The following is a 13,768-nucleotide window of genomic DNA, read 5'->3' as shown; positions in this document are numbered from 1 at the left end:
CGGGAGCAAACGTTGGCCTGCGTTACTGAGCTGGCAGCATCCAGCCGGCATCGCGGAGCTATAAATAAGGCCGTTTGGAGAGCAACCTGCGCAGGGCCCGTGCTGCTGGACCCAAGCGCAGCCCGGCTGGCCAAAAACTCACCCGGAAGGAAGGAAAAGCAGCCGGGAAAGACCTCCCTGCTGGGGAGATGTGCGGGGCCGTGCCATAGAGGTGGAAAGCAAACAACCACCCGCAGCGAGAGTGAGGTTTTTGGGCACAAAAGCCTGGCTTTAGCCTCCAAGAGAGGCGGCAGACGCCAAGCGCAGGCTGGGAAAAGCCTCCTTGGCTCAATTTTGTCAGCACAGGATGGTCTCAGTGGTGTGGACAGGGAGAAAAATGCAGATAAAGGTATGCAAGGCTCTCCTGCTGTCAGAAAAAACAAGTCATGAGCAGCTCCAGACCCAGTAAAAAGTATTTATTTCAATTACGATAAGCCCCATGTGTAGGGTGAAAAAATAGTTACAAAAGAAATCCCCCCCCTCCATCCCTCCTTTTACATATAAATATTAAAAATCGCTCTACGTCTTTGCTTTCTGTCTAGAGCAAGAAGGCGCTCCATGAGACAACACACAGCACCTGAGCTACTGTCAGTGGTTTTCCTCTCAAAACCGCAAAAGGAATATTAAAAAAAAAAAACAAAACAACTTTAAGAAAGCCCCTTGCCCCCATCCTGGCCAGATCTCGCACCAGTGCCAAACCAGCCACAGAGGGATGGAGGTTTGGAGCTGTGCCGTGATTTCGGGGCTTGCAGTTTCCCGGGCGTAGAGGCCGGGCACGGCAGCGAGCGAAGCAGCAGCAGGAACCGCCTGCACTTGTCTGGGGAAGCTTTTGGGCCGGGAAGTCACGGCTGACCTTGCTTCAGAGGGGACAGGAGGGAGAACCGGGTGCTTCATCCACACCATCACCACCTTGGTTACATCTTTGGCACATCAACTTTTCCCTTTGCACTCTGAAATTAAAGCTAATCCCAGGAGCCGCAGCATCCCGGCAGAGCCTTTCTGCGACCCACGGCATCCTCCAGCCCTGTCCCCAGGCCTGCTGTCCCCAATTTCCCCATCAGCATTCTCCGAGGATGGCCCCTCCCAGAGAAACCCAGGACCTGGGGCTGGCTAGTTGCATCCGCAGCCCGGGCAGTGCAATCCAGCTTCCCCAGCCAAGGGACTGTCACCACATGGTGCTGCACCTACAGCTGCACTGAGTAAAAAAAATTAATAAATATACTAATCTTTGACTAAAAAAAAAAAAAAAAGGCTTTTAAATGCATTTTCCCTGAAATTTTCCAGTGTATTCTACAACGCATGAAAAAAATATATATATTTCCCCCCAAAAAAAATATATCTTAAAATATTTTCCATCCTCATGTGCGCATCTTTGGAGAGAGGAAGGTACGTCGGGTGTATTTAGACACGCAGCCAAACCCGCCGGTGCCACAGCGTTCCCTTTATCGCCTCCTAAGAAGCTTTTGCCGGGGCAGTGGGTCAGGCTGGAGCACTGCATGTGTAAATACGGGGTAGTGCCCATGGACGCATGTGCCTCAACACGTGGCCTGGTCATGGTGGGAAAGAAAAGACCCCCAAATCGAAGTCGTTTCACAAATGAGCGAGGGGATGAGGAGTTTTCACAGTGGATCGAACCTCGGATGATACCGGGACGTGGGGTGCCGCTCCGGCTGCGAGCTGGGCAGTTTGTTGCACGGAGAAGTGGTTTGAGCCTCTCAAAAGGACCAGGGAAATTCAGCCGTCAGCAGAGGATGAAGCAACGGGCAGCTGGTTCCCTCGGGCGCTCGCCCATCACCAGACTTCACACTTCTTGGGGGGATTCATGGGGGAGCCGAGGGGGCAGCCGAAATGCTCCGCAAACTCCCGGGAGTTGGAGACTGTGCCGATGACACGGAAACGCGAGGGGCTGTGGGGGTCGGTGATGAGTCCCTCGTGCGAGCTCTCCGGCGTGCGAACCGAACACCACACCTGCGAGTAGAGGGTGAGAGACTGGCATCCACAACCATAGGGCCCCACTCGGTGCCACATCAGACCTCCCCGCTTGTGTGATGGGCACCAACACAGCTCAAGCTCCAGCTTTGTCTCGCTTTTTAAGCGGCACCACCCCGATCTGGTTCTCCATCCACCACGCAGCATCTCTGGAGACCTCAGTTTTGCCATCACACCCTCCCAACACCATCTGGGCATGCCTCCACCCTGCAAAAACCTGTGCATCCATCCTCACTGCCCACCACCAAGTGACCTACCTGGGCGAAGCCAACAAAGAAGAGCTGGTGGTTGGTGAGGCCGAGAGTCGGGAGGGTTTCCTCATCCCCATTCTTTTTCAGCCAGTTTTGATATGCCTGGAGACCGGGGACCACAGCAGGCTCAGGGGACAACACCGATCCCACCACGCCGTTCACCTGCCACGTGTCCCCAGCCCCACAGCCCTACCCGGTAGGCAGCCTTGAGGCCCCCGTTGTCAGCGATGTTCTCCCCGAGGGTGTGCTTGCCATTGACGGCCTCGCCGTTGACGGTGTAGTTGCCATACTGCTCCACCATGCACTCTGTCTGACGCTTGAAGGCCTCCACCGAGGAGTTCTTCCACCAGGGACGCAGGTTGCCGTCCTTGTCATATTCCCGGCCTGCCAAAAACACAGTGGGTCCTTTGTAACCTCAATGGCCACCCCACCGGCAGCCCACCCACCTAGCCCTGGCCATACCTTGGTCATCAAAGGCGTGTGTCAACTCATGGCCCACCACCACGCCAATCCCACCAAAATTCAGTGACCTGCAGGAGGGCGATGCTGAGATTTAGAGAGCAGCCGCTGCTCCTCGCAGCCATGAAATGTAGCCTCAAATTTTGGGACGGGAGGAAATTTGGGAATCCTGCCCTCCCTGTTTTCCCTAGGCTCTTACTTGGGAGACGCACGGGTGTAAAAAGGGGCCTGGAGGATGCCGGCAGGGAAGACAATCTCATTCTTGGTGGGAGAGTAGTACGCGTTGACTGTCGGAGGCGTCATGCTCCACCTGCGGGGACACGGACACAGCCAATGTGGCAGCACAAACCCATCGCTGATGGTTGCTCTGGCACTATCCGCTTATCACAGTGCAAAGCCGTCGGCCCAAATTTAACTCCCCAAACCCAGCATGGTCTGGTGGACACCAAATCCCACTGCTCCAGATATTGTGATATTCCTGCTGAGTGCAAGAGGGAAGTGGAGCGGAGAACTTACTGGTCCCGGTTTGGGGGTTTCCGGAGCTGGTCAGCGGTGACCCTGGCCGAGAAGTTGTAAAACTGCATGACATTCTCGAAGTAGAGGTCGGACACAGCCTCATACTGCAAAAGAGCAAGGCGTGAGCATCGTGCAGTCATCGCCTGGCCCTGCTCCTCCCTCCATGGTCATGTTTGAGCCTCCGGAGCCAGCTGGGTTACAACCGCTCTTGTTTCTCCTCCTCTCCAACATCTGCGGAGTCTCGGGAGAGCAATGAATCACCGTTACGGAAACTGGTTCCTCCTCTTCCCAGACAGGGATCCCAAGAGCCCCAGCCACCCCAGGACTGGCCCTCAGCTCTCTGGAAAGTCCTCGGAGACGGGCCAAGGACATGGGTGAGACCCTTCTGGAGGAAACCTGGGGTTCAAGGCTGCTCTGAGGCCATGGTGATGGGCACATGTCCTGCATATGCTAGTGGAGGGGGGAACAGGAGACCCAGGGGACATATCTGACCAACTCACGTCATTAAAGACTTTATCCAGCTCCTTGGGGTCCATGATGAACTTGGGGTACCCAATCATGTTGTAGATGGCGTCTGCCTGGGGGGTGACATGGACCAAAGTGCTTTTGGTGCCACGGATGGAAGGATGGGCTCGCCCAGCCCCACCATCTTCCACCATCATCCTCTCCTCCCCAGCACTGCTGCCAGCGCCTCACCTTCTCTTTGGCCGATTTCCTCGTCTCTTTGTCCATCCACTGCAGGGTCTCCAGGCTTTCCTCGAAGGCTGTTTTAATCTCCGCAATCATTTCCTCTGCCTAGACAAAACAAGGTGGCACAATGTCGGTCCGGAGAGCCGGCTTCCCACCCCGGAGAGTTCAAGGACCCTTTGCACCGGTGGGAATGAAGAGGCCAGGATGCAGAGACGGCATGCAGACCGGTGAAAAACCCAGTGAACGGAGATGCATGGTGGACAAAAGGCGGGCAGGGAAACACTGGCTGTCCCAACCATCCACCATCGTGGTGGCTCACATGCTGCTCGCTTGGGAACATACCACCTGCTTGCTGTCCTCAGCGAAGGTGGCCTTGACAAACATGGCCCCCAGGGCGAAGCCCAGGTTGTTGTCCGTGTCACTGATGCAAAATTTCCAACGTGGGAGGCAGGTCTGCATGGGACAAGAGGTGGTCATCAGCAGTGGGACGGCCAAAGCCCCCCACCTTCCCACCATGTTGCTCCACCAGGAGATGAGGTCCGCATCCATCCCCCTGCACCGGAGCTGCAACCCCAAAACCTGCCCCTCGTCTCTATTTTTTGGATGCAACATGATGGGAACTTTGCTTAAAAAGCTGTCACCATTTTGATAGCGATTTGGGGGCCTCAGGGGCTCCCCCCTCACCTTCTTTGTCCCATACATCACTTCCATGAATTTCTCCTCTGCATCCTGGAAGCGCTGGTCAAGGAAGGGGCTGGTTTTCCGCACCAGGTTCCAGATCATGTAGTTGTTGAGGAGACTGCAGCAAGAGGCGGTGAGCGGGCAGCAGGACATGCCTGCCCACCCTGGGCACCCCTCTGCACGGGCTGGGGGCTCTCACCATTTATCAGTGGCCAGGATGAGGTCAGAGACCTGCTCCAGATACTCCTTGGCGTAGACCACGACAGGCTCCGACTCGTTGAGCTCCACAGGGTAGAAGACCGTAGAGAGGAAGGGCATCCAGTCCACGGCCGGCGCCAGCTCCTGCAAAAGCCATGCCGCTGCTATGGACCCAAAAACCATCGGACAGGAGTGGCAGCTGCTCCTCGAGTTGGAAGCCGCTGCATCAGCCCCCATTTGAGGGATTCAGCTGATTTTGCAGAGACCAGTTCCTCTAACAGCAGCATCCTCCAAAGGTCAGAGGGGAGTAAACAATTTCCTCCCGCAAAGGAAAAGAAAGTGGGGCGGGTGTCAAAAATGTTGACACAACCCATAAGGACCCCTCTGGGGACACAGGGAGGTGACCGGGCTGACGTCTGCAGCCGGACCGCGGGCAGCAGTGCTGGGAGGGCGTTAGTGCCGCAGCGGGACGGCCGCCAGCCCCAGGGGTGGTCCGGAGGCTGGGAGGAGCAGGTCAGGATGGGATTTCCCCAAGGAGGACACAGGCCAAGCTATTGCACAAGAGCTTCCCAGGCAGTGTTGGCTGGTGTTGGGCTTCCTCAGGAGCTGCGTCACCTCCACCCGTCCGCCCTGCTTCCCAAACCACGGCGGGGCGGGGAGGCTCGCCAACCCCATCCCTACCTTCAGGTCTCCAGCCGTCATTTTATGGTAGATGACCTCCTCATCCCGGTGCTTCTCCTGCGGGATGGTGATGTTGGCCAACGCTGTCTCGAAGTCCAAGATCTGCTGCATCTGCTGCCGCGTCGACTCCTCATCGGTGCCTCCCAGGAACATCCCCAGCTGCACCATGTAGTTCAGGTACCCGGCGAGCACCTACGTGGTGGGATGGGATCAGCACGGTGGGTGCCACCCACCAATGGCACCTCCCCGGCAAAACCAGATTTCCCCAACGACCTTACCTTCTCATTCTCCGTCTTGTTCAGGTAGTAATCCCGCGACGGCAGGCCTAACCCCGACTGATCCACCTGGATGACGTTGCTGTTGGAGTTTTTGGAGTCGGCGCTGACGTAGACGGAGAAGAAGGGCGAGGTGCGGTAATGTGCCGTCACCTCCCGCAGCGTCGCGTTGAAGTTGTCCCCTGCGCAGGAACCTGTGATGTTCCAGCCACCCAGCTGGGGACAGACAGCAACTGGCTTTTGGTTAAGGAACAACCACCCGGAGTTGCTTAAATATTCCCCCAATACCCATCCTGGGGGGAAACATCTTGCAATGGGGCTGAAAAAGCCCAGGAGAGGCAAGACCTGCCTATAAATCCCTGCCTCGCTCTGCCTGCCTGCCCTGGGGGATGCTCTGCCCCGGGAAACACCAGGAACAGGGTCTGGAAGGTGCTGGGACTGCCCATAAATGAGCTTTTTCCTCCCATTTTGCAGCTGCCTAGGGAAGGCGGCTTTTCCGCAAGGAAGGGGACGAACCTTTTGGATGAGCTCCATGAGCGGGGTAGCACGCAGCTCCTCGATCTTGCTCTCGTTCATGCAGGCTTGGTAATAACGCTGCGCCTTGCGCTCCGCCTCGCTCGACACGTTGGCCGTGGTGTTTTCTGTGGGAGGTACCCAGGGGGGCTCACAGGGGGTCCCCGGGGATGGGCACCCATTCCCCTGCAGGGGCTGCTGATGCGTGCCGGAGCCCCCACCCTTCCACTGGAGAAATATTCAGCCCCGTTTTAGGCAAGGCAGGCTCTGAAACGGCGCTGAGGATTGCCCCGCTGGTCCCCTCCGTGCCCTCAAGAGCATCCCACAGCCCCCAGCCCCTTCCTGGCCTCCTGCCCCCATCTCCTCTCCCACCCGCAGCGACTGCTCCGGCTCTTTGGAGCAGAAAGATAAAGAAAGAAAAAACAAAAAGCAATTTTCCAGCAGCTCTGATGTTCCCAGCATCATCCAGCCCCCTGCGCTGCCCTTGCCCCTGTGCTGGCGCTCCCCAGCCCTATATTGTTTATTCCTGCAAGAAGGAACAATAAACCCATTTTTCTCCTCCACTGCCAAAACCATCCTTTTATTCCCGCCCCCCCCCCCCCCGCAAAAAAAAAAAAAAATGCTGCTTCCCCAGAGTTTGGGTTTTTTTCTTTTTTCCCCTCATGAGACAGCTTGCACCTTTGGCTTCCCAGCTGTGTGGGTTTATTAACTAAAGGTCCCTCGGCTCCAAGGAATTCAAGGAAATGCCAAGCACGACCGCTTGGCTGGAAGCCCGGTCCCTTCTCCCGGTAAAACCAGCACCAGATTTCTACGGGAAGAGCCAGGGACGAAGCCGTTCCCGCGCCACCCCCCTTCTCCCGAAAGACAATACTCTTCCCAAACCTTCTCTTTTCAGACAATCAGCCCCAGCGCAGTGGAAAGTGCTGATAAGGAGCCAGTTGTTTGCTCAAGGCTTGAACAAACCGTCCCGGCCGGGGTTGCTTGGATAAGCTGCCCCGCTTCAGTGTTCGCACACAGAGGCTGAGCCCAGGATTCTCCCTCCGCTGGGGGAGTTTTGGCCCCCAAAAATGGCCAGATTGGCAGCCAGCCCCCCAAAAAGGCTGCTCACAAAGGCTGGAAGCTATAGCAGGAGGAAAAAAACCCATATCCTTGAGGTGATATTGGGGTGCTATGGCCTCTGGATGCAGTCTGGGGTGCAAATCCAGAATTTTACAGCTCCTGGGAACGCCGCCATGGGGTTTGCGGAGCCGAGGCCAGGACCCTTCCCCTACTCGGCACCAAAGAGCTGCAACACCGCGGTCAAAAATCCCAGGGACATCCAGGAGAGCAAACACGGCCAGGATCTGCTTCCCAACGTCCTCGCTGTGCGTGCGTCACGGATTGGTTTGATGCTGGGGTTTAAGTCCAACCTTACATCCCCCGGGCACGTTTTCGGCATCCCCCAGACCTAAAGGGGCTCCTCGGCACCGTGGGACCCACTGCTCCCGTGTACTCACCCAGCAGATGCTTCATGATGGCCTGGTTGTGCTCCCAGAGGTTGTTGAAGGTGCCCCAGCGCGAGTGGCCATCGGGAAGGGGGTTGGCCTTGATCCAGCCCCCGCAGGCGTAGCTGAAAAAGTCCTCGCAGGGATTGACCGCCCGGTCCAGCGAGCTGAGGATGGAGCTGGTGACGGAGATGCAGGATTCCGACAGGCACACGGCAGGCGGCCCTGGGGGTGGGCACAATGGGTTCAAATCCTCTGCCACGGTGCGAATAGCCATGCTGGGGAGCATCCCGCCCCAGGGCGAAGGACGTGGGCAAATATCCCATCTGGTGTCCGAGCATCCCGCCCCGTACCTGAGCATCCCACTCCAGGGCAAACCACGTGGGCGAGCATCCCATCCCATGCCTGAGCATCCTGCCCAGCGCCCGATCATCCTGTCCCAGGGCAAGGGATGCAGGCAAGCATCTCATCCTACACGCAAGCATCCTGCCCAGAGCCCGAGCATCCCGCCCTGGGGTGAAGGATGCGGACGGCATCCCATCCCATGCCCAAGCACCTCACCTTGGGGCAAGGGGTGCAGGCAAACACCCAGCCTTGCGCCCGAGCATCCCACCCTGGAGTGAGGGATGCAGGCGAGCATCCTGCCCCATGCCCGCGCATGCTGCCCTGGGGCAAGGGATGCAGGTGACCATCCTGTCTTGTGCCCAAGCATCCCACCATCAAATCCCACTCCTGAGCATCCTGCCTGGTACCTAAGAATCCCGCCATGGGGCGAGGCGTACGGGTGAGCATCCCATCCTGCACCCGAGCATCCCATCCCAGGGAACCCCCCAGCAACCTGCCCCAGTCAAGGGAGTAGAATCCCTGCGTGGTGTGAGGACTTACGGGCTCTGTACTGGAAGATGAGACCCAGCAGACATGCCGCCAGCACGGCCGCCAGCACCCCCACCAGCACCAGGAGCTGCTTCTCGGCACGCGTCCGCTCAGCCCAGCACCCCAGGCTGCTCCTTGAGCTGCGGAAGTTCACCTGAGGGAAAAGCAGCGACGTTTCCCCATCAGTGGAAAAACCTACTGACGCATCCCCCATTTTGCTTCCCACAGCCCACGGCACGAATTTGGCCTCTGGTGAGGGATCCGGTGCAGTTCAGGCTGGAAAAGGCAGCAGCTGCCTTCCAGAAACCGGCCAGGAAGGGCGGCACAATGGCAGGAAAGGGAGCGGGGCAAGCGTTTTCGGCAGGCTCACCTGCTACCCTGTGCCACCCCAAACCCCTCCTTGAGCACGGCTATAACCCCTCGGGTGGTTCCCGTCCCCATCACCGGCACTGGGACAGGGTGGGGGCCACGGCAGCGGTGGGAAGTGCCGTAACAGGATACTTCCGCTTGGCCAAAAAACATCCCCAGGAAACAACCCGATGCGATGGCGCGCAGAGATGGCCCCGCCAGGGAAAGCAAAAACACAGTGGAGCTCTGATTTTTGGGGCAGAAAACACCATCCTAGGCAGAGACCAATGGGGCTGGGAGTGGGGCCAGCACCGAGAGCATCGCTCCAGCCCCAAATCTTTCCAGGCGAGGCCGGACGCTGGCAGCCGTGGGGTTTTTTTTCTCAACACCCTCAGCCCTTTTTAAGCTGCTTTCCCGCTGCTCAGGGAGGAATTAACCTAATCCCCTTTTGTGCGGGGACGAAGCTCCCACCGCCACGATAATTGCTCGCCCCGGCCACGCCAGGAAGGAGTTCGGCTGGCAGAAAAACTGGGTGCTGGGGCACTGCAAACAGCCGAGCCAGGATCCGGCCCCGCAGGCTCCCCTGTCGCTGACTCCAGGTGCTGGGAGGGGAGCAAAGGGCAGCGGCGGCGGCGGCAGCCAACACGGCTCTGCCCACGCCGGACTTTGCCCCACAGAACAGCTGGTCCCAGGCAGAAAACGCTCCTGCAATCCTCCCCTGCCGCTCGCCAGGACCTAAAATACCATTTTTTCCCACCCCAAAACACACACAAAGCCCTACCTGGAAGCCGTTGGGGTATCCATCGCTTTCGCTGATGGAGTCCAGGGGGTCTTCATCATCCAACGTCGCCCGCTTGTAGGTCGACATCTGCACGGGGAGATCAGCAAACGGAGGTGCTCAGTGACGCCAGGTCGAGGAAGAGGAGGAGGAAAGAGAGCAAGGAAGGAATACGCACCCTCTAAAGCCGCCTCCTCCTCCGGGGAGCTAAATCCCGAATGGCTCCGGGGTAGTAAAGCGCTAAACAAACTCCGGAGGAAGGTTATGGAAAGCAATGAGGGCTGGAGCCAAAAGCTGAGCAAAGCCCGAACCCGCCTCGCTTTCCCCCGGGGCCGGGTTGTGCAACCGCCCCTTCAGCCTGGAATAAAGCTGGTTCCTCCTCCGCCGGCTCCCAGTCCTGAAACGGGGAGAGGGACACCCCCCCCCCCCGTGCCAGGGACCCCCGGTGTGCTGGCAACCCAAGAAAGGCTGGTAGCGGAAAAAGTGGCTTTTCACCCCAAAACTACTGGCTTGCTCACGCTCCACACTCCATCTGCGAACGAGGCATACCCCGAAACACCCCGTGGGGTCTCTCTGAGCACCTAAAGGTGATGGCACCTTGAATTTAGGCTGCCAACATGGCTCCCTCCCGGCTCGCCGGCCCCCCGGGTGTTATTGCGTGACAGTGCCCGGCTCTTATCTCACCCCCCAGCAGAAAAACAAGGGGAAACCTCACAGGTTGGCAGCCGGCCCTTATCGTGCCGCCGCTTCCTTCCCGCCGGCACAGCCCTGCCACCCAGCCGGATTGTCTCCCGCTAGGGAAAACAACCCTCTGCCCGCCGCTGACGGGGCGAGCACCCCGAAACCCACCCCGGCCCCCGCAGCACCGGTCACATCCCTTCGCCCCTGACGCAGCGCAGGGCGGGGTTTTGCACCCATCCAGATGTCCCCGTCCCACTGCCATCGTCCCCAAAGGGACACCGAGTTGATCTGAACCCGGCACAGGCGTGCTTCAGCTTCCCCTGGCAGGAAGGTGCATGCAACGAAAGCGCCAGCTCTCAGCCCCATTTCCGATAGCGGCCTTCCCAAACTTCCCCTTGCACAATTAACAACAAATCCCATCGTCTCCCCAGATCCCGAATCGCAGCCTGGGTTTAATTAGCTACAAAACCAACCTGGGGAAGAAAAAGGGTTACAAGAAAAAGGCAGTTTTCCTCCTAGGTTGTGCAAAAAAGCTCCATTTCCAGCCCCAAAATCACCCCGGGTGCCCGCCTCAAGCCTGCAAACCACGGAGGGAAAGAGCTTTAACAGCAAGATTTTATCACTGGTGAAATCTGATTTTACATTATATTTTTTCCATCCACTTTCACTTTTTCCCCCTGTTTTTGCACTTTGCACATGACTGAAATGTGCAGCTCTGGGCACAAATCCCCACTTGCACGGTGGGGGGGTCCATGAAGCCCCCATAGCTCCAAAGCACCAAATTCTTGGAGTTCCAGCTTTCGCCCAAGGCTTTCACTCTGTTTCCTGAGGAAATGAGGGTTTTTTTCGTGATCCCCCACCCCGCCTGCCTGCCCCAGCCTGAAAACAGCAGGAAAAAGGGAAAAAAGAAAAAAAAAAAAAAAAAAGAAAAAAAAAGGCAAGCCACTCTTTTTCCTTTCGCTAGGGATGTGCTGGCTCAACCCCGTATTAGACATCAGAGAATCCAAGCTGAGCCTGAACCCCTGAAACACCCCCGGGGCACCGGGATCAACACCCAGCATCCTTAATTTGGGGGAAATTGGGTCCAGGAGGCATTTTTAGCATGCGTACCCCCTCCTTTTCCCCACGTTGGGGGCATCGGGGCAAAGCAGCACCCATGGGTGATCCCCACCCCTTGCTGCTTCCCAGCTTGTGAAGCGGGAACACCCCTTTTTTGGGTCACAACGGGGTGGTTTTTGTTCCTCACCCACCCCCCCCAGCTCTGTTGTTTGCTTAAATCACAATAAAAACGCATTTCCCCAGCCGACAGGGTGGGGGGCACCCACGGGTGGGGGGGGGGGGTGCACCCACGCTTTAACCCCCCCAGCCAAGGGACTTTCACCTTCTTTATAACTTACACAAGTCTTAGCAGGGCCTTAAATTGCCTGGTTTTCCCCCAAATCGCCCCTTCGCCTTAAAAAACAATAAGCCCCACGTGCTCCCAGCCCGCACCCCCCGAGGAGGGTCCCGGGGGCACCCGCCGCCCCCGCCCGCAGCCCCTCACCCCGGCATCGGGGCGCCCCGCGCCGCCGCCGGCCGCCTCCAGCTCCCGCCCGGGCGCCATTTCGGAGCGAGCACGGCCGCTGCCGCCGCCATGGCGCGACCCCGCCTCCCCCGGCCCCCAGTGTCACCCCGAGCCCCCCAGCTCACCCCCGCACCCCCAACGGGCCGAGCAGCGCCCGCCCAGGGCCCCCCAGCACCCATGGGTGCCCCCTGCATCCCCGCGGCCTGGAGTCAGCACCCAGCGGGGCTCCGCCTCGTAATTAGGATGCTCAAGGGGTAATTAGCAACACCTGGTGTTAATTAAGGCCCCGGCGTTAATTAGGGGTGCTGGGAAGGGGGGTTGGGTAGGCACCCAGTTTTGCGGGGAGCCCCGGCTGCAGATTAAAAAAAAAAAAAGCTTAAAAAGGAGCAAAAAAGGGGTAAAGTTTACAAAAAAGAAAGGGGGGGGAACCCAGTTTGGGGTTGTTTGCAAACAGCCCCCCCCAAAAGTGGGTGCTGCTGCGTGGGGGGGGCACCCCTGCACCCCTCTGCTTGCAGAGGGAAACCCAGTGCAAATCCCCGGGGGTTTGGGTCAAGGGTGGGGTGCTGGGGGAGGAACTGGGGGGCACCCACTTTAGGGTCCCCCCCACCCTGGGGACCTGCTGGCCACAAAGCAAACCCGGCTGGGGAAGTCGATGCGGGGTGGCAGGGGGGCACCTAGGGGCGCTAAGGGGTGCAAGGGGGTCCCTCGGGGTGCAACGGGGATCCCATGGGGGTGCATAGGGGTCCTCGGGGGTGCAACGGGGATCCCATGGGGGTGCATAGGGGTCCCTCGGGGGTGCAACAGGGATCCCATGGGGGTGCAACGGGGTACCTTGGGGGTGCAATGCGCGCCCCTTGAGGTGGATAGGGGTGCCCCGGGGGTGCAACGGGGATCCCATGGGGGTGCAATGGGGGTCCCTCGGGGGCGCACCGGGCATCCCACGGGAGACGCATCGCCCCGCGCCCCGGTTTGCCCAAGTGACCCAGGCCCGCCCGCCTCCGGACCCGGGGTGCCGGTGCCCCCCCCCCCCTCACTCACCATGGCTGCCCCCCCGCTCCCGCCGGCCTCGGCCCCCGTCGGGGCGAGCGCCCGCCCCAGCCCGGCGCAGCCCGGTGCGCGCCGCGGCCGGAGGGCGACGGCGGGTGACGAGCGCAGGATGCACCTGGGCTGGGGAAACCAATGGGGCCGCGGGAGGGACGGGCCTCCTCGCTCGCCTCCTTTAACTCTTTCGGGGGGCCCCAGGCCCCGTTTTGGGGGTCCCCGAGTCCCCCCCCGCTGCCGAGAGCATCCCCCCGGTAGATGAATCACCGCAGCTCGCCCGGCGGCGAAGGGGTGCGGCGTCTCCCCCGGGAAGGGTGCGGGCGTGCAACCCCCCGGGCGCGCAGCCCCAGCAACCGCCGTTGCGAGCGCCCAATTCTGCGAGCGCCCCGTTGCGCACGCGTGCAAGCGCGCACGCGGTCGGTGCAAGCACGCACGCGTGCAACGGCGCAAGCACGCGCTAGTGCGAGCGAGCGGGTTTGCCGCCAGCCCAGCCCGCGGCCGTGCCAGGGGGCGCACGTGCAACGCTGCAAGCATGCGCACGGGCCCCCGTGCAAGCGCACCGTCGTGTGCGAGCTTGCAAGCCTGCAAGCGCAAGCGAGCGTACGGGCACGCGATTGTGCAAGCGTGCAAGCGTGCAAGCGTGCAAGCGTGCTCCCCGGGCCGCAGCCTTGCCCCCCCGTGTGCTTAACAGCCGCTCGGAGGGGCTG

The 13,768-nt window shown here is 59.5% G+C and overlaps 1 protein-coding gene across 6 annotated transcripts; it reads right to left on the bottom strand.

Annotated features, from left to right (window-relative positions):
• Positions 1 to 440: 440 nt before the first annotated feature.
• ECE1 (endothelin converting enzyme 1) lies at positions 441 to 13,455 on the bottom strand. 6 transcript variants are annotated; one of them, XM_072883918.1, is made up of 19 exons: positions 13,059 to 13,455; positions 10,930 to 11,033; positions 9,779 to 10,024; positions 8,662 to 8,803; positions 7,789 to 8,001; positions 6,296 to 6,420; positions 5,783 to 5,995; positions 5,505 to 5,696; positions 4,825 to 4,967; positions 4,629 to 4,743; positions 4,287 to 4,397; positions 3,951 to 4,049; positions 3,755 to 3,832; positions 3,255 to 3,358; positions 2,938 to 3,048; positions 2,742 to 2,809; positions 2,473 to 2,663; positions 2,286 to 2,381; positions 441 to 2,007 (listed from the first exon to the last, which is right to left on the bottom strand). In XM_072883918.1, exons 3-19 carry the CDS (start codon positions 9,863 to 9,865, stop codon positions 1,831 to 1,833), a joined length of 2,265 nt encoding a protein of 754 aa, XP_072740019.1. In that variant the 5' UTR covers positions 9,866 to 10,024; positions 10,930 to 11,033; positions 13,059 to 13,455; the 3' UTR covers positions 441 to 1,830. The 6 variants fall into 6 exon arrangements, with proteins under 6 accessions (XP_072740019.1, XP_072740022.1, XP_072740021.1 ...); XM_072883921.1 differs by lacking the exon at positions 10,930 to 11,033 and having other exon boundaries at positions 9,779 to 9,865; positions 9,954 to 10,024; XM_072883920.1 differs by lacking the exon at positions 13,059 to 13,455 and having other exon boundaries at positions 9,779 to 9,865; positions 9,954 to 10,024; positions 10,930 to 11,939.
• Positions 13,456 to 13,768: the final 313 nt, after the last annotated feature.

Source organism: Ciconia boyciana, chromosome 19, assembly GCF_034638445.1.
Source record: "Ciconia boyciana chromosome 19, ASM3463844v1, whole genome shotgun sequence".
Lineage (NCBI taxonomy): Eukaryota > Metazoa > Chordata > Aves > Ciconiiformes > Ciconiidae > Ciconia > Ciconia boyciana.
Note: the sequence above shows the minus strand (reverse complement) of the source record. Positions and strands in the feature narration are given on the sequence as shown.